This window comes from Phascolarctos cinereus, unplaced genomic scaffold, assembly GCF_003287225.1.
Source record: "Phascolarctos cinereus isolate Bilbo 61053 unplaced genomic scaffold, phaCin_HiC Scaffold_4;HRSCAF=312, whole genome shotgun sequence".
NCBI lineage: Eukaryota > Metazoa > Chordata > Mammalia > Diprotodontia > Phascolarctidae > Phascolarctos > Phascolarctos cinereus.
In genome coordinates this window covers 55,436,655-55,463,431 of record NW_027555847.1, presented here as the reverse complement: position 1 = coordinate 55,463,431, position 26,777 = coordinate 55,436,655, and the positions used below count along the sequence as shown (strand labels likewise).

Sequence of the window (26,777 nt, the reverse complement as noted above, 5' to 3'; positions counted from 1 at the left end):
CTTGGCCTTAGTTGTTTATTTGCTTTTTTAAAAGATTGTAAAATGGTGGGTTGGATTCAGTGATCTCTAAGAGCTTTCCAATTCTGTGCGTATAACCATATTCATCCGGTCACACAGGCCTAGCTCCATCATGGGCCTCCATTTGGTTTTCAGTCTGATCAAGAAGGGTTCTGGATTCAGTGTAATGAGAATAAACCACCATGTAATCAGTTTAACCTCCCTGCAAATCATTTCAGCCACAGGCCCCATCCTTCCCAACTGCACTAAGCGGTTTGGCAAAGTTAGAGTGGTTCCATCCGAGGCCGTGATTGGGGCCAATAAAAATCCACATGTGGATAATTTTGAGGAATTCTCCACATTGCATAATTTCCTGCAGAAATTCATTTCATTTATTTATGCAGGAGGGCCCTGCATTACTGTAGCCCACAGGCATAAGAGCATAATAGGTAACACCATGACAGAATTCCCTAGGAAACCTAGCTCTGTCGTGGAGGCAAAATAAAAAGCCAAGATTCAGAGTAAAACTCTTGGACACTTTCAGCAGTTCAGGGGCAGGTAAAGCTGGACTAAGTGAGCTCTAAAGTCCCTTCCTGTTCTAAAATTCTATTACTCCAATTCTCCTTGTGTTTGGTCTAGGCCTGGGATTTCATCAATTTATAGAAGAGCTGGCGTAGAAACCATGTCTGCTGATGCAGAATGGAATGGCAATATGCAGAAATACGTATGTTCCTCCTGAAATATATAGTCATAAAAATTTTTTGGGGGTACTGAGAGGTAAAATGCCTTGCCCAGAGCCAGACAAATAGTGCATGGCCTTTGAACTACAATCGTCCAGGCAATCAATCAATAAGTATTTGGTAAGCATCTACTGTGTGCTAGGCACTATGCTTGTTTCTGGGGATGCAAAGACACATGAAATAATGTCTACCCTTGAGGACCTTATGTATCTTGGGGAGACATCATGTACATATAAGTATAAATTGTGTGTGTGTGTGTGCATATATACGTATGTATATATAGTATGTGTGTGTATATACATATATATAATTTATACTTACGTATACACTATATGTATATACATACACACACATTAAAATCAAAGGTGATTTTGAGGAGGCAGTGGTAGCAACTTGGGTGGGGGGGTTTGGCTCAGAAAAAGCATAATTGGGAAGAAGCCAGAAATTTCACATGATACTGGGAATATGTGAATGATCCTGAAGAAAAAAAAATAAAAAAGAGTGATCTGGCAGCTTTTAACTGGCCAAGATTATTTATAAGCACTATTTTTCCACATTGGGGTGAAGTGGTTGACAGATGAAGTTGGTTGTTTCCAAAGTATTGAGACAGTAAAGGCTGAAAATCAATCTCTCTCTCTCCCCCTCTCTCTCTGTGTCCTGTAAGAACTCTTCCTTCATGAACTTTTTTTCCCCTTTTTTTTAAGGCAATTGGGGTTAAGTGACTTGCCAGGGTCACACAGCTAGCAAGTGTCAAGTGTTTGGTCTGAGGTCAGATTTGAACTCAGATCCTCCTGACTTTAGGGCCAGTGCTCTATCCACTGCGCCACCTAGCTGCCCCCTTCATGAACTCCTAATCCAATACTGATTCTGGACAGAAAGCCCTTCAGAATGAAAGGTCTAACACCCTGAACACTCCTTCAGCTGGGAAGGACTTTGCGCCTTGTGGAAAGATTTAAAGAACATTCTCTTAAGTTTTTTTTTTCTAATTTATGGACTAAAACAAGCGTTTCCATAACATAGTCTAATACAAGCAGAGCCAAGGGAACGTCATACACAGTAACAGCAATGTTGTTTTCAGCAGTATTTTTTGTTGCAATTACAGCAATATTGTTTGAAGAACATTCTCCTTAAGAACTTTTTCTGCTTCTCGGAGATGGTGAGGTAGTGAAGTGGACAGAGCATTGGGCCTGGGGTCAAGAAGACCTGAGTTCAAACCTGACCTAGGACGCTTATTAGCTTTGTGAACCTGGGCAAGTCACTCTGCTTGCCTCAGTTTCCTCATCTTTAAAATAGGGGTAATAATAGCACTTATCTCACGGGGTTGTTGTCAGGATCAAATGAGATAATAAAGCACTTAGCATAGTGCCTGGCATATAGTAGGCACTTAATAAATGCACATTTCCTTCCTTCCTCCATGTCATATTTTGATCGTATGGACTAAAAGAATGTGGTCTCAGTTCAATTCGACAAACATCTATTCAATGCCTACCATTTGTCAAGGAAAGAAAAATGAAACAGAACATAATCCTTGTCCTTAGGAAGCTTATAATTTAGTGGGAGAGGGTGAAAGGGCAGAATAGAACAGACAAAATAAATTAGAATATGATAGATCCAGAGGAAAGATCAGAGGACCTTAGATTTATAACTAGAAGGAAAATTAGGGCTTACCTAGTCCAACCTTCTCATCTTAGAGTTAAGGAAATTGAAGGTTTACACTGAGGCTTAGAGATAAGGAGACTGAGGAACGAAAACATTCAATGACTTGCTCAGGATCATACAGCTATTAAGTGTTTGAAGTGGATAGGATCTGAACTCACGTCTTCTTGACTTAGGGCCTTCTTCATGGTATGTTAGCTGCAAGTGTCCTGAGCTTTGGAGAAGAATCACAGAAAGCCTCCATGAAGGGGGACTTAGAGGAAGGGAAGTATTTTGATAGTTAATAGCAGTGTGCATGGGGGAATCCATTGTTGGCACGGCAGAGTATATATTTAAAGGTGAGGAGGCAGGTGGGAGAGTCCAGACTAAGACCTGGAAAAGTAATTAATTTAGTTTAACTGGGTCACACACAGTGTACACAGGGGAGAAGTGTGAGATGAGTCTGAAAGGAAAGGTCGTCACCAGATTGTGGAGGGCCTTGAATGCCAGGCTAAAGAATGCATATTTAATTTGGTTAGTAACGGGGAGTCATCCAAGGTTTTTGAGCGTATAAGCACTAGGTGTATAGGGAAGATTATTCAGAAAGTGGAGTCATGAGTGAATTGTGTACAGGAAAGCGTGGAGGTGGGACACTGGTGAGAAGGCTATCAAGATGGTGGAGGTAAAAGGTATTAAATGAGAGCCTACCCTGAGGTGGTTGTAGTAGGAGTGGAAGGGAGGAGACTGGTGATGGCTATCACATAGGGAGGAATCAGCAGGATTTGGGGAAGGGGTGAGGGAGAAGGAGAAGTCAAAGATAACTGAGCTAATAATGAGCCTGCGGGACTGGGAGAATGGTGGTTCCATCAACAACAAAAAGACCATTAGAAGGGGAAGGACTTATCAGGGAAGAGATCTCTGCTCCTTTTTATGGGGTGTAGCTCACTGGAATTCAGCACCTCATTTCCTTGGAATCATCTGCTCTTGTGACAAGCCCTGGATTGTGAATTGGGAAGAGTCCTGCCGCACTTTCTACTCTATAAACTTGGACAAGTAACAGAATGAGTATCCTTTTCAATGGTGACAAGAAGGGGATAAAACTTAAGCCCTGGATGGGATAGAAGTGCTGAGTGCTGTTGACATCTGTTAACTCTACTGATGGTAAATGGCGCAATAGACTCAGGAAGACCTGAGTTCAAATCTGGCCTCTGTAACCCTGGGCATAACCTCTGTTTGCCTCGGTTTCCTTATCTGTAACATGGGATCATAATAGCACCTACCTCCCAGGATTGTTGTGAGGATCAAACGAGATCATAATTATAAAATGTTTAGCACAGTGCCTGGCACAAAGTAAATGCTATATAAATGTTATTATGATCATGATTAATCTTCCAAAAAGAATCACTCTAAGATTACTATCAAACAGAAGACAGATTAGTTTGTTTTTTTCTGCTTGGCCCCAAAGAGTGGAACTAGTAATAGATGAAAGCTGCTGATAGGCAGATTTGGGTTTGAGAAAATTGGAAGAAAATCTTAATAATCTTAGTTATGGTAGGGCAGCTAGGTGGCACAGTGGATACAGCGCCGGTCAGGAAGACCCAAGTTCAAATCTGACCTCGGACATTCACTAGCTCGTATGACCCTGGGCAAGTCGCTTAACTCTGTTTGCGTCAGTTTCCTCAACTGTAAACTGAGCTGGAGAAAGAAATGGCAAACTACTCCAGTATCTTTGCCAAGAAAACCCCAAAATGGGGTCATGGAGAGTTGGATACAAGTGAAGCGACCCAACAGCAACTCAAATTCTATATGACTTCAAGCAGGATCACAGAAAAGCATAGTGGATTGAATGAGGAAGAAGTGGGTTCGAATCCAACTCCAGTAATTAGCTGTATTATTGTGGGCAAATCTACTTTGCCACTCTGAGTTTGTTTTCTCATCTAGATGGGGATGAGTAAAAAGGTCCAAATGGTCATAGTAAAGGGAGACGTCTTCCAGGGTTGTGAGGGTTAAAGAGCAGACCCAGATCAATGTGAGTCACGGTCATTATCACCATTCTTCTTCATTCCATAGTGTGGCTAAATGTATTGAAAATCCAAGTACTGGTTTAAATAGCGATTTATATTCCTCTACAAAGTTTATTTCAAGGAGTCATTCTATACTGCAGGAGGGAACAGCTGGAAGGACCTTTAGAAACTACATAGTCCAGTTCTCTCGTTTTACAGATGAAGCAAGTGAGGCTTCACAAAAAAAAAAATGAGGCTTGCTTGAGGTCATGAAACTACTTAGCAGTTGCATTGCACCCAGAACCCAGGTCTACTTATGCCCAGCAATGGCAGCCTGATTGTATAAATGCCTACAGTTTTCAATTTCTTTGTCTTTTCTTTCACAGGATATACTTTGATCTTTTAATTAAATTTTTAGGGGGCAAGAGAAACAGCACTTATTCCACAAGGGGCTTATTCATATTCCATTTGCTCCAAGCACTGACAGGGGGCATATGTGCAAGTCATTGTATTTCTCTGAATTATTCTATTCCAAGAATATTTCCGCGAGTGATTATTGCAAAAGAATGCACATGGTGAAATGTAGTTGGATTGATACGCTTGTCAATAAGGAGACAGAATATTACTTGCTTTAGACAGCTAGATAGAAGTTTATAAAATGCAAGTGAGATGGTTAGATTGAATATTATTAGACTTGGAAGGAAAAAAAAATCAAGTTTCTCTTCTGTGTATTTTTCCCCAATGGATGAGATTCAATGTTTTTATTCTTTGTAAAGTGCTCAAGACTTAAAGAATAAGCTCTTTGTGAAAAACATTTGCAATTGGGAAGACAAATGGTAAAGCCCAAGTCCTCAGCCAGTGGTGGGGAAAGAATGGATTTGGGTTCAAATTCTGTCAGTCTTCACCTTGCGTGACTTGGGTCAAATTATATAACCACTTGGGGGGGCTCAGTTTCTTCATCTGAAGATTAGATGGACTAGATGACCTCTGGGGTATGTTTCATCTCAAAATCTATGATACTGTGATTCCTTCCCCTGCACAGTCCTTACTATGCCTACTGGAGTCAGGAGACCTGAGTTCAAATCCAGCCTCAGACACTTACTAGCTTGTATGATACTGGGCAAATCACTTAACCATGTTTGCCTCAGTTTTCTCACCTGTAAACTGAGCTGGAGAAGCATCCCATTTTGGTGCCAGGAATACGACAACAATTCAAATCTCAATGCAAAACTGAGACCAATTTGCTTATTCTGCATTTTAGACATTAAGAAACTTCCAAAATTTTACCAAACAAATTTCTTTTCCTTTGTCTCATCCATTGAGAAAATTTCTTCTCCTTTTCTCATAGCTGTATTATTTTCACTTTACTTTAAAAAAATACTTTTCACTGTGCTTTGTGGTCATTACTGTGGGTCTGCTTAAAGATTTACCGATGGAACCAGGACAAAGGCCATAGGTGGTCACGTCAATGCATCCCCCGAGCCATCCCCCTTAATGTGAGTAGAGCAGAGAAATGATCAGCAAGTTCTTTGAAGACAAAGACAAAAGAGGTCACCATTTTTACCTTGCAGCCTTCACAAGCATGTACTCCATAGTGGAACCCAGAAGCTTTATCCCCACAGACTCGGCATTCAATGGCCATCAGGGAGTTAGAGGATTCTTCATGAGGCTTATTGTAGAGCTGACTTTTTTCTGAATAGTAAGGAGGGGATGGAGGTTCCACTTTGATAGCGCCTGCATATGGAAGAGCATCGACAAGACCAGGATTTTAGTTGGAAGCAAACGCTAGAGGTGACACAGGCACTGGGGCATCACATAGCCTAATGCTAATGTTAGGACGCCAGGAGTAGTGGAGGTGATCTTGCTGCACGCGGATAGTACTAGTCTTTTGTTACAGCATTAGTACGGTCTCCAAGTTCAGTAAGTCTGGAGGCAGGGAAGCTAGCCTTTATATAGGTTTTGAGGAGTCGGAACTCCGGGGATCTGGTCTTTGAGCTTCGGATAGAAGTATGAGAGTAGACACTGCTAGGGAGAGGAAGGCAAGCACACGATCAGGGAACTATAGTGCTAGGAAAACATTAGGGACTTGTTGGAGTTGGGGATGGGTTGGAAGATTGACTAGTACCTGCAAATAAATGAAAGGCAGTCATAGACTTGGGGATTGTACTCATTCTGCTCAGCCTCAGAGGGCAGAACTAGTTTGGGCCAAGTATAAGGAAAACGCTCCGAACAATTAGATCTGCCCAAAAGTAGAATAGTAGTTTCAACCAGTAACTTTTACATCATTGAAGGTATTCAATCAGAAGCTGGGATGACTACTTGTTGGGAATTCCTGTTGAGTCAAGAACTGGATTACATGGCCCCTGAGGTTCCTCAGAGTTCCAAGATCCTAAGATGTATCTTGATAAAATTTTGCTCTTTAGATGTAGCTTGAAATCCTGTTTACAAGATAAACCCATCACAGGGGCTTCCCAGTGAGAATGGAGCAGGTGTGCTTGACTTAGAGGGACATGAGACCGATTAGCTCCCCATTATTGCACTAGGAGAAATAGTTTTAAAATGATTCTCCTGAGTCAGAGTATCTCTAGAGAGTAAGCAATTTATTGCCTTTTTACCAATAGAACCAGGCCCATTTAATGGTAGCCTCAACATCTAACTAGAAGCCACACAGATAAATCCATCCAAGTTTAAGCTAGAAATACAGGAAGCTCATGAATTCTCACTAATCCCCAAAAGATGCTTGTTAAATTCAACCAAAATGAGAGCATTGCTGGCTGCATTCATGGCTTTGTAAATCTGACTTATAAGCATATACGTCTGCAAAAAAGAAAAGTCAAGAAAATGTAATTCATTTTGACAAAGCTATTCTAATAATATTCCAGAGTCAATTTGGAAAAAACACAAGACCTAGCAACACCTTGAAATCTTCTACATTTATATTTGTTCTGGAAAATAAGGTTTCAGTGAGACCTTAGTATTTTCAGGATGAATAAATAATAGTAAGTAAGAGATATTTAGTAAATACTGGAATCTAGAATTGTAACTGGTCAAAGAAACTCAAGAGGCTAGATTTCTTTAGACTGGAAGACAACCGGTATTGTAGGCCAAGTCTGCTACTGGCCAGAATTAAAAAGATGCATGAAAGGAATCTGAAAAATTAAGATAGATCTTAGTGCATAGCACAGTGCCTGACACGTAGGAGGTGCTTAATAAATGCTAATTGACTGATCATAAGATAACCTAAGAAAGCATGGCCTTCTAGTAAGATAAATGATTTCAAAAGTGAAACATGAAGTTCTGACACTTTTATCTTCTGTCTGTTATGGAAGGAGGAGCTATAAAGAGGAGGTAAAAATACATCTAATTTAGAGATTGACTTGGGTTAACAAATTCCTTTTTAAAAATGCTAATCCTATTTAAACGTCTAATTGTAACACTTATGTGGGAAAGGTAAGTAATTCATGCCTTCCAGAATTATCTTATTCAAAATTCTTTCCATTCCTCATCCTGAGCTGAGCTGACCTACTGGGACACCTGGAATTCTGATGCCTGTTCTATTGTGTCTATGTCTGGAATATAAAGTTCTAGATAGAGTCTAGCATAATTACTATCTGAGCAATGTGGAATATGAAAATAAAGTTCATACTTGGGCACTCTTGGAGTTTCAGGTCATACTTGTAATCAGGAACCATTGAGTCAGCCCTTGTGAATGGAATGTCTTCATAATGTGGGGTAGAAATGCTGGAGAAGTCAACAGTGCTGAAAGGCTTGATGTCAAAGGAGTGGGAGTGGTCATCCATGACAGACAGATCCACGGAGCTGATCCCAAAGTTGGTGGGCCAAAATGGCATCTCTGTGTCAACCATGGCAATGTCTGTAACAAAAAGTGAAAACAGATGATAATAGGTATGAAGTTTAGAGCTGAGACCTAGAGTAAAGCAATCTACCAATGAAATGGCTCTACGGAAAGGGAAGGGAGGGTGAAGGGGAAGGGAAGAAGCTTTGATAGTGATTAACCTTTTCTAGGCAAAGACAATAATGGAAACCTTATCTTCAGGAGCACTTTCTCAACACCATTTTCTACATTCGAGGGAAGGGGTGTTCAACACATTTACCTTGTTGTCATAAGACAATCTTAGGACAACAGTGCTGTGTACGGTATTTTACAAACAGCCCTGCTGTCATTTAATTTTAGTGATTGCAACTTCTACCACTCCACCAATACAGATCATTAATAATGAAAACAACAATAACCTCATATCCAGAAACTCCTTTGATTTCTCAAAATTGAAGGCCCTAAATATATCCCTTTGCATGCAAAATGTTGATTAGTGTCCTGCAACATTCTTTAAATGCGAGTATTATTTGCATTTTAGTAATTTGGTTCATATTTTAACTGTGTCAAGGAGAAAGAATACTATTTAGAGGCACATTTCAGGAAATCTCTTCCTAAGAGAGCTAGATTTGACCTAGTCAGTCAACAAACATTTATGGAATGCTTTGCAATATACCGGACTAGAAATGTAGGAAGGGGCCAGATTAGCTTTCAAAGCTAAATAGATGAGTTTGCATTTGATCCTGGAGGGATGTGTGTGTGTGTGTGTGTGTGTGTGTGTGTGTGTGTGTGTGACAGAGAGAGAGAGAGAGAGAAACAGAGAAACAGAGACAGAGAAAGCTCTAAATGCTTTATAAAAGTCATTTAGGTAGATGAGTGGAGGATAGATTGGAGTGGGAAGAGATCTGAGGCAGGGATACCAGTTAGAAGGCTATTGCAACAGTCCAGGTGAGAGGTGATAAGGCCCTTACTAGGGTGGTAGTCAGTGGAGTGGAAAGGAGACATATGCAAAATACTGAGAAGAGAGGAATGACAAGAGATTGGCTATAGAGGCTGGGTGAAAAGGGGGAGTTGAGAGTGGTATTGAGCCTGGGTGACCAGGAGGGTGGTGATGCCCTTGACAGTATTAGCGAAGGTTGGAAGAGAGACCCAGAACGTAATCCTGGCTACAAAACTTATTTGAGCAAATTGTTTTTAGTTTCCTCATCTGTGATATGGGGATAATAATATGTACACTACCCATATCAGCTGTGACTAGCTGTGAAGAAAGCACTTTGGAAATCTGAAAGCATTCTGTAAATGTGAACTATTATTTCCCCTAATATTTCTGCAACGTGGAGTCTAGTTTTCTTAAAGAGGAATCGTACATTATTATTAAGGTCAGGGTTTCCTTTTAATAGCTAATGAGAGTTGGCATTTGTATAGAACTCTAAGGTTTGCAAAACACTTTACATGTTATCTCATTTGATTCTCACAACAATGCTGTGAAGTAGGTGCTGTTATCATCCCTATTTTACAGATGAGGAAACAGGGTTAGAGAAGCCAAATGGTTTGCCCAGGGTCACACAGCTATTAAGTGTCTGAGGTGAGATTTGAACTTAGGTCTTCCCGTATCCAAATTCAGTATTCTTTGCATTCTGCCACCTGGCTGTTTGCTAACACCTGCCTTTTGAAGTATTTCCTTTAACAACTGACCAAACGTAGGGGACAGTGAGGATGTGTTGGAGACAGACATCATAAGAACTGAGAGTTATGGGGAATAAAAATCTAACTTTGCATTTTTAGAAGAAACTTCTCAGGGAAGAAATTATTGATTCTCCAAAAGCCCTGGGAAGCAATGCTATTTAAATAAGGCAGAACCGAGCTGCCTTCCCAGGGTTTCTGCTTGGGATGCTAGATAGCCTTCTAAATCTCTGCTGAGTAATCATGCCGGTGAAATAAAACATAGACACAGGCTTGATTCTGAGCATTTAGCATGGACTTATGACCCACTCACTGCAGTCTGTTAGACTTTAAACTTTTATATAAGAGGAATCTGTCTGACTTGGTTTACTTGGAACCAGCTCATACTATTTAGAAGTGTAGCCAAAAATGTCAGTCACTACAAATTTTAAATTTTAACTCTTTTGTCAAGGATTTGGGGAAGGGAAAGGGGGGGGAGCCTTGGTTCACTGAAATTGAGGGAGGACTGAGAGAGGAGGCAAAGAGGGCATGGGAGCTGAGGGGGGCTAAGGCAGGGGACTAGCGGTGCACAATCAGAGGGACAGGAGTGGGATGGCTCTACCTAAAAGGGTCTTTCATAGCCCCCTTTGGAAATGTGGTGAAGCCCATGGACCTTTCCACAGAATAATGCTTTTTAAACGCACAAACTAAAAGGCTAAGGTTACAAAGGAATTAAATGAACAACACCAAGTGTGTGGACCCCAGGTGAAGAATCCCTGCCTTGCTTTAAGTGGCAACAAACATATCCCCCATGCACTCCCTGACCTTGGTGGAGTAAAATATTCCATATCTGGAATGATCTGTGCCTGGTAGCATCTGAATAGATGGGAAATCAGCAATATTCAAGAGACCCTTCTTCCATGTAGTTATAGAGAGGACATAGCACTATGGTCTAGTGGGAAAGACAATGAGGTGGTGACAGAGCCAGGTCTAGATCCCACTGTGTTCTAGATCATGTTCTTTCACTAAGTAGCTCCATGACCTTCACTACATCCCTTCATCTCTCTGAGACTTGGTTTCTCTCATCTGAAACCTGAGGTGGTGGGATTTGCTGGTATCTCTACTTGCTGTTAACATGCCAGGATTCTTTGGTTCCATCCTTATTCTGATTTATTTCAATCTCATGAGCAGAGGACTTGTTCTGAAAGGTTAGGGAACAGTCATGCTAAAATAAGGTCGAATTGGGAGTCTTTATGAAATAAACAAAGTGCCCAGAGAGCATTTATTTAAAAAAAGAGAGAGAGAAAGGAACTTTGAACATGCTACAGTGGTCCCAGGAGGAGATATTGGGCACTCACACTGTTCACATGTCTGAATGTCTACACAAACAAAAACCCAAACAACCCCAAGTTATCTGGATTACAGTGTAAACAGTACAGGAAAGGGGGAATGTGTGTTGGTGATGGCTTAAAGGTCATCTCTCTTTCTCAATGACATGCAGAGAAAAGTCAGTCCTCCAAGTGATGGGAACTCAACAGACGACATCTCCCCTTTCAAAACTCACCTCCACAATGGAGCCTAAACCTACAAATCTGAGCCATTCGGATCCCCTTCAGCTCCCTACGTGGCCTCCCTGCACTGGTTTGTTAATTCATTTTGTTTAGCTAGGTATATATTTCAAGCCTTCAAAATACCTATGAGCTCAGGCTTAAGGAGTATGAACTTCACCAGTGCTAACTAAAATCTTTTCATGCCTTAGTGGATAGTTTCATGAATGTCAGGGCCAACTATATTCATTGCCCCATGGCCAGCCTTCTGGTGATGCACCTCTCAAAATTAGATCAGAATGCATGAAGAGAAGGAACATGAGATAAGGTATGGCGGAACAGGACTGTGAAGGGGCTTGAAAGTCAAGAAAAGGAGTTTGGTCTTTAATTGGTAGGCCCTGGGGGAGCCATTGACAAAGCAGAGCCTGTCACTGTGTCTTTGTATCAGGACCTAGGCACTGGACATAGCACTTAATAAATGCACTTAACGGCTGGCACTTGCTGCTAGAATAATAGAATTTTAAGTTAGGAAGAACCTTGGAGATCAGTTTGTCAAACATTTATTTTTACCAATGAGGAGACTGAGGCCCAGAGAGTGATCTTCCCATAGTAGTGAGAAATATAGCCAGGATTTGAATCCAGGGCTTCAGACATCTGTATCACCATCTATTATCATGCTTTCTCTTCTAGCTCAGTAGAAGGTGGCTAGGGCTTGTGTTTCACTGGCACAGACTACAAGGAACTATGCCCTAAAGCAGGCCTTTGGTGAAGGGTGTCCAAAGAAGGAGAAAGACTAATACAGTAGAAAGAATACTGAATCTGGAGTCTAGAGACCTTAGCCTGAATTTCAGCTCTGCTGCCTACTTAGCTGTGTGACCTTGGGCAAGCAACCTGACCCTCTATGTCTCATTTTCCTCATCTCTTGTTGAACTAGACAGCCTTATGATCTCTTGCAACTCTAGAACAATGACCCCATGAACACAAATCTATTTAAATTCTAAGATTGTTGTTCAGTCATTTTCAGTTATGTCTGATTCTTCATGACCCCATTTGGGGTTGTGTCTTGGCAAAGATACTGGAGGGGTTTGCCATCTTGTTCTCCAGCTTATTTTACAGATGAGGAAACTGAGGCAAACAGGGCTAAGTGACTTGTTCAGAGTCACACAGCTAGTATCTGAAGCCTGATTTGAACTCAGGTCTTCCTGACTCGAGGCCTGGGGCTTTAACTACTGTGTCACCTAGTTGCCTAATATTCCCACTGTAATTTCCTATAATGTTCGGGGCTGACTATCTGAAGTCAGGTTTAAAGTACATGTGCTAGGGATAGATCCTAGATGACACAGTGGATAGACCTGAGTTCAAATTTAGCCTCAGACACTTACTAGCTCTGTGACCCTGGGGAAGTTACTTAACCCAGATTGCCTCCAAAATATTAAAATAAAGTACATGTGCTTAGGATCAGAGAAACAGGATTTTAAGAGCTGGAAGGGACCTTAGAAATCATTCTTAGTGAACCATTGAAATGGTGTCTTGGGGAAATAGATATTAAAAAAAAAACTAAGTTGAAGGAATAACTGGTTGATAACTAATACACTTGTTTTAAACCATTAAAAAATTTTAAAGCACATTTAGTAGACCAGAACAGGAAAAATTTTAGTTTATCCATAATAAGGTAAAAAATTATCTGGAATGGAATAAGCACCTATGTGGCACACGTGAGGTGTCAGACACTGTGCTAAGCGCTTTTACCAAATGTTATCTCATTTAATCCTTGTAATAACTCAGCAAGGTAAGTACTATTTTGTTGTTTAGTCCTGTCCAACTCCTCATGACTTCCATGAGGAAACTGAGGCAAACAGGGCCACATAGCTAGCATGTGTCTGAGGCCAGATCTGAACTCAGGAAGATGTCTTCCTGACTCCAGATCTGGCTCTCTATCTCCATCCCCATTTTACAGATGAGGAAACCAAGGCAAACAGGGCCACACAGCTAGCATGTGTCTGAGGCCAGATCTGAACTCAGGAAGATAAGTCTTCCTGACTCCAGATCTGGCTCTCTATCTACACCCCCATTTTACAGATGAGGAAACCGAGGCAAACAGAAGTGAGATGCCCAGGATCACACAACTAAATGTCTGAGACTGGATTTGAACACAGGTCCCTGACTCTAGACCCAGCACTCTATCCCCACTGCATTACCAGTTGCCTCTAACTGTTAGGTTTGGTTAAGCTTTATGACTTTCCAATAACAAGTATCAGTGTTGAATATTATGCATAAAATGTGAATTTGGGCATAATTCTACCATTAACATGTACTCTTCGATGGTCTCGCAGACAGTCATAGATAATCTGTACATTAGCTGGGAACAGGAAGCAACAAGATGATTTTGGCTTTGCTAAGTAGGTGAGAAAAGAAAACAGTTCACCCTGTGCCCTCTAAGAAAGCATTATTCCTAGATGGACATGTCCCTCTAACTGCCTTTTCATGCTTCCTCCTTCTCCATGTAGCCCTTCCTCTTTACTCTGGGATGTTCTGACCTAAACTGTATTACACCCTAGACCACAGTTACTGAGAGGCACAGAGATTCCCTGGACATTTTAATTTTGTTTTGATTTAGAGAAGGGTCCAAGGAGCCTGCTTCTAATTTGGTCTCCAGAAAACATAAGCTACCGTTTCTTGCCAAACTGTAAGTCGAGTAGGTGTTTTCTGCTACTCAGTGCAATTATCCATGAAAGGACAAATGAACAAAATATTTGCATGAATAACAGGCCCCTTTCTCAGGGACATGTAACCATGTTTCAACTCTCCAGCTGGGTGACACTAAACCTTGTTGCATCAGGCCACTGCCCAACGTTTCACAACCTTTCAATTTGTTTCAAGCAGAGAGGCTGAAAATAACATTTTTTTTTCCCGCCTTGCAATGAAGGATATGGGTTTGTGCCATTCATCCTGGACCATCAAATTTGGCCTTAAGCTATATAATGGCCAATGAGCAGATTTTTCGCAATACACTAAGGTATGATAAATTTCAAGTTAAAAAATAAGACAGGTTCTCCAATCTGATAGACACCATCACCATTTATGAGAAATTGGGAATGGAGGAGGGGATGTGTGGAGAAGGGAATAGTACATCAACTCAAATTAAGAACCGGAATATTATGATTTGGTTCCTTGTTTCTTTGTAGGAAATAATCAAATTAAAATCTCTGACCCTTTTTTGATTTCAGTGTTATTTTGCCAGAAGTGCCTAGTCCTGCATGTCCATATTATTAACAGATGTATTCTTAGCTCCTTTGTTGAGAAATGCACAGTAACCTGTACTGGAAAGCTTTTAGTGTAACAGCAATTTGTTACAGGGGCAGAATTGCATGTTAGAAAAAAAGCAAACAAACAAACCCAACTGTGACTGACACCTCCAAACCCAGAGGAAGTGACCTCAAAGAGTCACTTATTATCATTATTACTTAATTAGGAGCCTCTGATCCCACTAATTTTCATTCCCTGGCACACTCATAAATTGGTTTTACCTTTATGGCCTAAGTACTCATACTAGAGAGTACACACTCATTTCTCCAACTCCAATTTATTCTAGCTTCTGTGTCATACAAACCATTCTGCTTGCCCAGTTACAACCAGCCAGCTCCTCTGTCATTGCGTGAGGTGATACCCAGAGAATCTTAAGGGAGCTCGGGGACCATTAAGCCCAGTTTTGCCAGCCTTCATATGAGAAATTGGAGACCCCAAGTGACAAAGCGATGGTTCAACAACACAGCGATATACTTCATAGCAAAAATAAGGTCAAGCACCCAACTTATCTGATCTGGGTTCAAGAATTGGCTCCGTCACCCATGAAGTCCCCTTTCCTACTTCCCATCCTTATAAACTACGTATACCTCTAGCTCTTAATGCCTGAGTCAATCTTCCATCTACTCTGTATTTATCTTTTATGTACTGATTTATATATTGCCTTCCTCATTAGAATGTAAGCATCTTGAGGGCAGAAAAGTTTTTTGCTTGTTTTATTTGTATCCTAGTTCTTGGCACTTCATAAACAATAAATATTTGTTGATTGGTCAATTAATTACACTAATTACATAGAAATTATATTACAAATATTTTAAAATGATATAACCTTATAAAATATATTTACATAAATTATTATTTATTATTTTATAATGAAAAATAAAATTGAAAGTCAAAATTAAAATTAAAAAGTTAAAATTAAAAACTCAGGGAATGAAAGTCTTTTGACAGTGTATTTTGGCCGATCAATTGATCTTTCTGGTTAACCGAGAGCTGTAGCAGTCTCTTCTTACAACCAAATTGAATTACGTTCCATCTCCCACCTCCATGAACTCATAGTGACTGCATCCCGTGTCGACAATGTACGCTTTCTTCATCTCTGCCTCTAAACATCGGTATCCTCTCCCAGGCCTCCTCTCCTGTCGCCGTCCAAAGTCTTTCCTTATTCTTCCTTGAGTTAATTTGTATTTATTTATCTGTGTATAGGTTGTAACCCACCAGAAGAGGACAACCTTCTCAAGAGGAGGAGCTTTTGGGTTTCTGCCTTGGTGTCCCTGGTGCCTAACACAGCGTCTTGTTGAATTATACTGAATGAAGGAGGGCTTTGAGGTACGGTGGAAAACCACCATTCTTGGCTTGGTAGCCATAAGTATTGTTGGCGTTGTTGCTGAGTTGTATCTGACCCTGCATGACCCCATCTGGGGTTTTCTTGGCAAAGACACTGAAGTGGTTTGCCATTTCCTTCTCCAGTTCATTTTACAGATGAGCAAACTGAGGCAAACAGGGTTAAATGACTTGCCCAGAGTCACCCAGCTAGTAAGTGTCTGAGGCCAGATTTGAACTCAGAAAGGTGAGTCTTCCTGGCCCCAGTCCCAGCACTCTATCTATTGTGCCACCTAGCTGCCCATAAGTACAGATATAGGCAGTTAAGTAGCAGAGTATACAGCATGTTGGATCTGGAGTGAACAAAATCTGAGTTCAAATCCTTCCTTGTATACTTACTAGCTGTAAGTATCCTGACCCTGGGCAAGTCGTTTAATCTGTCTGCTTCAATTTCTTCAACTGTAAAATGGGTGTAATAATAGTACCTACTTGTCAGGGTTGTTGTGAAGGTAAAATGAGCTAATATTTATTTTAAAAAATGTTACACAAATACTGGCCATCATCATCATCTACTAAGCTACTATTATTATTAAAGAAAGGGAGATAGCACTGAAGGTGTACTGTTCTTAGCATATACCCTGTAAGTTACGTTCTAAAATAAAGCTCTGACATTAGCCAATCATGATGCCCTTTACACTCTGCCCTCCTCTCTCCACCATGGAACAGAAGGAAAAAATGTGGAAAGGGGCCAGGTTGAGAAAGACTCTAAATGACAAATAAAGAACCTCCTATTATCCCAATGATCTCAATATTAGACTTTAGGTCTTTAACGTAGTTACACACAATAAAAACAAAACAAAACAAAACCACCCTGACTCAAAGTTTCATAAATTGCATTCTCCACTGCCAACAAATACAGGGATGGACCTTAGAGATCAACAAATCCAATTCTTTTCCATTTTGCATGAGGCAACAAAGTCACAGAGGGGAGAACTGACTTGTAAATGGTCCAGTAGTTTGCTGAGTTTTTCTGCCCAATAGGTTTTTTCTCTCTAATAGTATATGCTCACATACACATGCATACATCTTTATGTGTATATATAAATATACACACACATACATATATACTCACATACACATGTCTATATGTATATATGTCTGTACATATACAATCACGTAAAGCATACCTATGCTTTCTGTGAGTACATCAATTCAATCTGTCTGACAGGTGGAGAACTCCTTTTTTGGATTTTATCTGTGTTGGGAACTTTAAGTGTAGCAGCTGTCTATAGCTCAGAGCCTTAAGAGAATTTCCTGGAGCTTGAGAGGTTTAATAATTTGCCGATGGCCACGTGGTAAGTTTCAAGAGCAGGTCTTGTACTACATACACAATGCTCTCTCTTTCTTTGAGTTATTCTAATGGTTTTTGTTACACATGCAGCAGTTTCCAGGTATTTCTGGGGCTATCATTTTGAAAAGCTTGGCTTGCAACCATTAAACAATTAGCAATGATCAAGAGCACTGTGCTGGACCCCCTGAGGAAGAGGAAAGGAGTATCCATTAAGTGCCTTGGTTGAGCCATGAAAAGTATTAAGTGCTGGGGATAGAAAGACAAAAATGAAACAGAGCCTACCCTCAGGGAGCTTACATTCTGCGGGGAGGGGGATGGTGGGAACACTGAGTACCCACATTAGTATGGGCAAAATAAAAACAAGGAGTACATTCCCTGCCCACAAAAATCTCGCAACTGAGTTGGAAAGATTAGATTAATATAAAACATGTGTATTCTGTCATCATGAAATAGAGTCATGGTTATAGGTGCAACAGAAATTCATGGAAGGAAGAAGTCAGAATGGACTGGAGTCATTGGAAAAGGCTTAGTAGAAGGGAAGAGGAAAGAGAAGGGAATACACATTTATTAAATGTCTATCACATGCCAGGCACTGTGCTAAGCCACTTTACAAATACATCTCATTTGATAGAGTCATTCAGACTTGACGGGGGTCTTAAGAATAAGTATAATTTAAATAAAATACTGGGGAAGAGGGCATTCCAAGTAAGGGGGAAATAGCAAGAACAAAAGTCAATAGGAGGAAGCAGGTTTGATGGGCTGCTGGAAAAGAGATGTCAGTTTAGGAGTCAGCCCATAAGGGTGATTGTGGAAACCATGAGACTGAACTAAATGAATGAGAAAATGAGTGTGATGAGAGAAGAGCTGGCCCTTGATGGAGTAGGGGAAGCGCAGCAACCAGAAAGGCCAGCTCTGGGTCTTTGGGTAGGATGGACACCAAAAGCATTTGATACAGGCGAGAGCCAGTCCTACTTTCAAAGATCCCAAGAAATGAAACTTTCACAACCTCTCTTGTTCACCCATTCTCAGGTTAAACAACTTGAACTGTCTTCGTTATACCTAAACTAATTTTAAGAAAAGTTTTATTGATGCTCTTTTTTAAACATCACTGAAATTTCTGAATTGCTCTCCAACTCCCAGAAGAACTCTGCCTTGTAATAAATAAGATAGTTGAGGCAGAGCAGCAAACACATTTGCTATGTCTGAAAAGGTATGCCACATTCCGCACATCAAACACACCACCTCTCTCCCCAAGGGGCAGGAGGCACACTATACCGCCATTGGTCTTTTGAAGTCAAAGATTAATCATTGTATTCATCAGAATTCTGAAGCCTTTCCATACTTCGATGTGATTACTCTATAAATTGTTACTCTTGGTTCTGCTTACTTCACTCTGCATCAGTTCATAGAAACCTTCCCAAGTCTATCCTAATTTCTCTGAGTTGCAGTTTATTCTCCCTACCCCCTGTACTCCCTAAGTTGATTACCATACTTTGCATATTTGCCCTTTTCCAAATATTGTGGGACCCTGAAGACTGTTACTAAACTACCCTTTAACCACCTTTTAAATATGGAATAGCTAAAGCCAAGAAATTATATTGGGTGAAAAAAAAAACCAAGGAGGAATGTTTCAAGTTTTTTGACTAAGTTGTATGGGAAAGCAGTGAGTTAAGCTCCCTTGAATGCTACTTTTAAATGCCATGAAAAATTAGCGGGGTGAATTCCTGAGACTTCTGCTTAGAAGGAGCAAAAATATTCTGAGCATATTTTTATAAGCCTGTTAAAGGGAATTGCATGCAATTAATGGGAAAGCAATTATTTTTCACATATATAAAATATCTTTATATGTGAAATGTATTTTTATATATGAACTATATAAATAAGAGGGAAAAGGGAAAATCAGATTAAGTATTCTTAATTGAATGATGAGTTTTAATGAAAATTTGTTCAAGTAAAACAACTTTTTCTTTGATCAATTTATTTTCTGATGGCAGAGGTTTTTGTTAGTGAAAAAGAGAATTGGGTCATTTAGGGAAAAATGAGATTTAGACTCCATAAGTTTTAAAAAGGATAGAATTCTTTGGTGCATCAATCTTCCTTTTACTATATAAGAACAGTGCAATTTTATACTCTTTCCTCTTTACAGTATTACAGTACTGAGAAATCTAAATTCATTGGTTCTGCAGCTTGATTTCCCCTATGTGTACTTCTGAGCTTGGCCTTGGCAAGAGCCAAAGAATTCCAGTGTACATTGATGTATTAATTTCTTTCCATTAAACCAGAAGGTGCTCACTGCAAAACCTCAAATTTGGTTTTCTTCAGGGCTTACTGAATGTTTCCCAGATCACAACTCTTGTTTTTACGCTTCCTTTGACTGCAGTTCATTTGGCCTAAGCCACACCTTGGCATGAGTTGCCTGCCAGTCTCTGTATTGATAACTTGCACAATGCAATCCTGAGGCCTTAAAAAACCCCAAAGATTAGAGGATAATGCCTTCATGCATGTTAATTTCTGCCTCCTTAGCTGGAACTTCTTGCCATCTTTCCCATGGCGGGCAAAGTAGATTAAAGGCTGGTTCTCCTGCCAAAATTCACTTTCTGTATTTCTAAAAGAAGGGAATCCAAATCACCTAGTAAGGAAAGAGGACAGACTGGTTTCCTGTGGAAGTAGTTAGTTGGCTTATACCAGTCCCTTTGCCCTTTTTCTTTGAGAACACATTTGCCCTGAAAGAAGAGCAGGATCTGAAAAGCGTAAAAAGAAATTGGAATGATTTCATCCTTCAGTGTATCTGCCATACTGGTCTTCACTTGTTCATGGCAGAAGGGCACAAAGTGGAGAGCAAGGTGGAGGGAGGAGGGCAAGAGAACAAGGTATTGTAGAATACCTTGCACCTGGCTCAAATGGGGCTGAGGAATGAAAGCAAGGAACCAAAGATGACTCCTTCTAGTTCTCTTCCACCGCCTTAAGCACTAGCAAAAGCCCTGGGGCAGTCGGGCAGAGACAGTGAGAAGGAAATTGTGAATAAAGCCTTAGAGAAAGAAATGAAGGGGACATCATGTGGAGTTGTTTGGGAGCAGAGGGCCATTCTCCCAAGGTCTGTACTAAGTCTAGCAAAAGGATATATCAGCCTTTCTTTCCCCACCTCTATGAGGCCATGTTTTTGCCCTTTGAATGAATGAATGACCTTTATGGGAACAACAGTCTTTAGTCACATGAACAAATACTTTTAACACAGGTAAAGGATACTTATTTGGGCACTCACTGGTTCACAGGCTTTATTGAGCTATGTCACGGATGTGATATGAAAACATTAAACAACCTTTAACACCTTTAAGGGGCCACTAGTCCATCAGCTGGGTATTCCCAATACCAATGCAGATTAAAACTCCTTTATGCCTTGGTCCGATGGTCTTTGGGAGATTCTATAGGTATAAGTATTCATTACCTAGTAGACAACATTCTGGTGTTGAGAATCTTTGACCTGGCCATGGCTGTTTCTTGGAAGACAGACTGGGTTGTTGGGCTGGAAAAGACTAGCGGTCTTGGGCAGAAGCTGCCAAAATTTATGTTCCCTTTGAGAACCACCGAGGAGCACCTCTCCCCAAGACGGTGAGCATCAGAGGAGGATATTAATCCTCAAACATATTCATTTAATATTCATGAGTCTATCTTAGTGCCAGTAAGAATGAGATACTGTGCAACAAATATGGACTCCTTTTCTTTGAGGTTGGACAACAGGGAACAATGAGGAAATAATAAAAGTTCTATCAGTGTTGAAAAGCTAGATAAACCCTAGATAAGCAGTTGGAAAGGGAAAGTAAGAAGGAAATTACAGGCAAAGCCCTGGAAGCCCATCTGGGTGCAGAGTAGTCCAGAGGAAGAAAGTCATTGTCTTCTCTCAGAAAGGTCTATTGAAAGAATGAATAAATAAATATATAAATGAAAAGGCACTCATTATGTGCCAAGCATCACACTAAGTGCTAGGGATAGAAATTCAAAAACAGAGACAGGAATTGCTCCCAAGCACCTTGCATTATAATTAGGGAATGAATACACATTAGGGAGTGGTGGCCAGGTAGGAGTGTTTTAGTTTGGAGTCTAGATGGTAGCTCCCTCCACAAAATCACCTCCTAGGGTCTGTTGAGGACTTAGACAGTTCTAGCTTTAGGGCTGGGAGGGAGAGAAGTAGGAAGGGGGCTTTATCTACAGGAGGAAGGGACACCTCAGGGCTGGAGACCGAGAGCTGAGAGCAAGAGGAGAAACTCAAGGGCGACAGGGCCAAGCCACACACAGGCTGGGGACAGACGCTTGGTACCCGAGTGTGGACGGTCTGGAGTCTCTTCATGCATTCATTCTTCTACTTTAGATTGGAGGTTATTTTTTAAAGCTTCTTTTTGGGGGGTGGGGGTGGGGGTGGGGGGTAGGGTGAGAGGCCCTAGGAGCACCTGGCCTAGGGGCAAGAAAGGAAGAGAGAGCGCAGTCTGGTTCAGCAAAGTTAACAAAGGTGTTTTTTGGAATGCAGATTTCTTTCAGGATTCTTTCCATATAGTTGAATTTCCTTAAAGTGAATTTAGGTAAAGCTAGAACTCTATCCTCAAGCAGTTTCCTTCATTAGAAATGTGAACTGCTTCAGGAACTACTTTAGTCTAGGCATTCGAGGTGGCCCCCACAGCTCCTGGCCCCTGGGCTTGTTGATTGATTGAGCTTCAAATGCTCAACCGGTTATTTGCCACTTGGCTTAAATATACTAAATAGAAGCACAACTAGGGTCCCTGGAATCAGGGCCTAGGGGCATGTGAAAAGTCTAAGGATCCATAGTTTGCCTCTATGAAAGAGGATACACTTAGACTCCAGAAAAATTGTAACTTTAAGTCAGTTCTATTGGCTTTTATGTATAGAGAATTATATTTTAGAAGTAAATATACAATAACATTTAACTTAGATTCTAAATCAGAGTTTCTTAACATTTTTGTGCTATAGACCCTTTTGGCAGTCCAGAGTAGCCTATGGATACTTCTCAGAATGTTCTGGAATTCATACCATAAAATACAGAGGATTACACAGAAAGACAAGTATACAGTTATCCATCTATTACTCTACCTATGTGTCTATCCATCTATGTATGTATGTATGTATGTATGTATGTTTCTATCTATCTATCTATCTGTGTGTATCTCTATCTGTCTATCTATCTTTCTATCTATGTATCTATCTGTGTGTATCTTTATCTATCTATCCATCTATCTATGTATCTATTTAAAATAAAACAAGTTTAAGGTCCACGGGTATAGGATTCCTATTCTAAACGCTAATGGCTGTATCAAGTCTATGCTTGCTTGGATCAGCAAGTAGTGTTTGGAGATACTTCATTTATGTTGACTAAGATCAAGGGGTTACATCCTTCCAACTGACAAACTCCGTGGGAACACTAGCTTCTTCATAAACATATTAGTCTCCTTTATAAATCTTTCTCTAAGAGTTATGAACATGAATGAGACTCAAGTGAACATGTTAGGTTGATCCCTTCCTTTCCCCAAAAAGAAGGTTCCCTGGTTTTTTTTTTTGTGGGTAACTTCTTGCCAGTAGCCTCGAACCTTTAAGGATCCCAGACTGGATTTCTAGCCTGAGCTACTCTTCACCCAAACTCAGGCTGCTGGTTATAAAGGGAGAATCAAAAGGAAAAAAGCAAATGGCTCAGTAAAAATCCGCCCTTGCTACAAAAAGAGTCCTATGTTTACATCTCATTGGATGAAAAAGCTCTTCCCAAAATTATTTTGAGGATGAAGAGAAAAAAGACACCAGATCAGATAGCAGGAGCCCTTGGGTAGCTGAGGCTAGAAATTCATTCTGGGACAATAAAAACAAGTAGCATTTTCCTCCCTTTCTGCGTTAAGCTAAGAGACCACACCACCCTTATCAACCTAACTGAATCAGTCAATAAATGGGACAGAAAGCATTGGACATCTGTAACGTGCTTAGGAATAATATCCTTTATCCGACCACTGGTCTTGATTTTTCATTTGAAAAATAAAGGTGATGGAGCTGAGGTTTCGAGGAAGAGATGGAGCCCAGTTAAGCCTTCAGGAACCAAAGAAATCTTAAGATTCAAGCAGGGCACTGAATGATAGGAAGGCCTAAGATGGTTGGAAAGAGAAGGAAAACATTAGGCCTGGAGAAGGGCGTGTGTTTTGAGTTGTTCTTGGGCTAATAAAGATATACATTAGCCTCTCTAGAGCAAAGGAGTTGATTCTGGGTAGTGGCAAGAACTAAGATGGCATAACAAAGACAGAGCATGCATATTGAAGCTACTGAAATCCCCGCAGAGTTGATAGGTTTCCCAGGGTGTAACACAATGTCTTGCACATGGAGAGTGGCCAATATTAGTTGACAGACTGATAATGAAAGCAGTGTTTGAGGAGGATTTATCTACATAGGATGGATTGGAAAAGGTGGGGTGGGGAGAACCTGGACTTAGGCAGGTCAGCTAGGAAGCTATTGCAATAACCCTAACATGAGGTAATGAGGGATAATCCATATGTAGGTAATTGACAGTTAACTGTACTCAATTTGCTTTATAGTGTAAACTAGGAGTACCATCTACTACTTGTGGGAACCTTCCGCATTAGAAACCTGGGCTGGCAATTCCTTACTCATATAAAAATCACATGAGAGTATAACTGTGTACTCAGGTAGGCATTTGGCCCTAATTTTGAGGTCACCAGGGGTGGATTGCAGATGCAATCAGGTACACATACAATTTCTGTATCTCTAACTTGGTGCAGGTGCAAAACTGCACCCACAAGAAGAAGTAATCTAGTGGAGGCTTAGAGACAATTTGGCTCTACTTAAATGAACATGAATCACCCTTTACCAAAGATACTTCCATGACTGGGCACTATTGTGCCGAGGCAGCCTGGGCCGTAATCAAAGGATATGTTCAGTACTTGACAACCTCTAGGTAGCAACACTAGTAGATGGCCTAGGTGGAGGCAAAGACAAGTTTCTGGGGCATTCTGTTGCCTTTACTTCCCAAATAAGCAAAGCTTTCTCTTTCATGGAAAAGAATAAGCCCTCCTCCCTTTCCCCACTCCATGGGTCATGTAGATTCATAGGTAAAACATGGGAAACAGTATAAAATACTAAGTGTGAAGGTTGACCAAAATATGACTTCATGAGAACCTGATTCTACAACAGGTATATTGTCCAGAACCCACTTTTTGCATGCAAACAAGCTTTCTTTAAATGGTTGGTGGTGGTGGTTGTTGTTTTGGGGTGGGGAGTTAGGGTCCCATACTGTGGGAACTACAGGGAACTGCCAGGTAAGGAAATTCTCTTTAACAGTGTAGATAAGCACCTGTTCTACAGCTTAGGGTCTTCAGGCTCTTGCCTGAGGTACTGAGAGGGAAGTGATTTGTCCAGGTTCCCACAGCCAAAACCTGTCAGAGAGGCTAGCCTCACACTCAGGTCCTCCCGGCTTCTCCAGAGGCTCTCCATGCACCAGGTCAGGCTGCCTCTACAATGTTCATTTCTCTTTCAACTCCAAGTCTGAAAGGCGGTAGGAAGAAACAAAGCTAGAGGAAGGAGTAGTTGTCCTGGGAGAATCCTAAACAAGCACCATTTGTTCTGTTCTCTAAAATGGTAGTCACAAAAACATAGTCTACTCATGTGTCACAATAATTCTCACAACACTAAAAAGTTGTATACACATACATATTAACTCCTTTTTTTTTTTAAGGAAGCTAGACTCAAATTCAAATCTAACCTCAGACATTTCTTAGATGTATGACCCCTAAGCAAGTCACTTTGCCTCTCTGTCTCCTCAGTTTCCCCAACTGTAAAATGGGGATAAGGAAAAGCACCTCCCTCCAGAGTTATTGTGAGGATCGAATGAAATAATATTTTTAAAGTGCTTTGCAAACCTTTAAGTGTTATATTAGCTGTTATTTTACAGATCAGGAAACTGAGGCTCAGTGAGGTGACATAATTTGCTTTAATCATGCAGTGAAAAAATGTCAGAGCCAGGACTCCTAACTCCCAAGTCTGTTGCTCTTTCCAAAAGGTCAGCTAGTGCAACCCCATCATTTTAAGATCTATTCCCCTTTAGTTGTTCTTGTCTAATTTTTGGCTTGTGTCCGTACTTAAGTGGAAACGAAACAGGGTTCGCTAATTGGTGGTATAGAATGATCTCAAAAGGCTGAAATCGTTTTCTCTGAATAATAATGGCGCAATATATCTGACCTATATCAAAATGCTTACTGTTTTAGGGATGGGGGAGGGAAGGGAGAGAGGAAGAAAAACTTGGAACTGAAAATTTTTTAAAATGCTAAAATTATCTTTCATGTAATTGGAAAAAAATTAAATACTGTTTATTTAAAAAAATAATGGTACAAGGTTGGGCTTGAAGGGAGGAGCAAAAGGAGTTGGAATTACGTGGTTCTTTTCTTTTCTTGTCCTTGCTTCCTTGCATTCTAGACCAACCTTGCCCTTCTCTGACCACCAACTCCATTTTCATGGCTACAATTATTGTCACCACTGTCACGTCGCTGGAGAAGAGGCTAGGAGAGGAGGAGGGAAGGAAATAAGGGGTAGACTGGAAGAGGAGAGTTAGGAAGTCAAGAAGAACAAGGCTTTATGTTAAGCAAGTCTCAGTTCCTTCATCTGTAAAATGAGGAGGTTGGTAGGTGGGCGGGTGATCCCCCCTATTTAAAGAAATGTTCTGATGCTATAAATCTAATAATTAGAGAAAAGGTGAGAGGATTTGTAAAAAGCCATTCATGTGACTTTTTTCCACCCATTGAATTTCAGTGATGCTAAACTGGCTGGTAAAACATCCCAGGAATACCTTCCTCACTATTACTGAAGGTGATAGGTAGACAATTTAGTAGGCACTTATGGAAGAGCATTAAGTAACATTGTGGAAGAATGTTAAGAACAGTGAACTTTTGAAGACAGGTGTAGTGAGCACATTCTCAGCTGGTTAATAATCCCAAATCAAAATCATTTCTCCCCCTCTCTTCCACAATCTATTCCCCAGGCCTGTTTGCCAATAATGGTTCTAGGAAGAAAAAAATTGAAAGTCTGCAGTTATGGTTATCTCCCACCTAGAACACAAGCTCCTTGAGATCAAGAATGGTGCCTTGTTCTTATCCCTCCTCAGCCAGCCAGCAAAGTGCTCTGTGGGTTTAATAAATGTTCACTGAAAGAAGGAATGAATGTTAGCAAGATTAAAAGAAAGAGCTATTTCAGCAATAAGGAACCTAATTTTAAAGATGAGCTATCATGACAATAGCAAGAACCCTTTAAGTAACCTAAGATATAAAGGCGATTTCATTTCTCTAAGTTAGAGACAGCTGTGGCATGGTGGACAGAAAACCAGCCTTC

The 26,777-nt window shown here is 40.6% G+C and overlaps 1 protein-coding gene across 6 annotated transcripts in view; it reads right to left on the bottom strand.

Annotated features, from left to right (window-relative positions):
- Positions 1 to 26,777, bottom strand: part of PPARG (peroxisome proliferator activated receptor gamma) — a 177,428-nt gene that overhangs the window by 66,930 nt on the left and 83,721 nt on the right. For all 6 annotated transcript variants that reach the window (XM_078152210.1, XM_020981077.2, XM_020981074.2 and 3 more), the window contains 2 exons: positions 8,022 to 8,249; positions 5,940 to 6,109 (listed from right to left, as the gene is read on the bottom strand). In XM_078152210.1, the coding sequence (XP_078008336.1) occupies positions 5,940 to 6,109; positions 8,022 to 8,241 (390 nt within the window). In that variant the 5' untranslated portion in view covers positions 8,242 to 8,249. The remainder of the gene's footprint in view (positions 1 to 5,939; positions 6,110 to 8,021; positions 8,250 to 26,777) is intronic.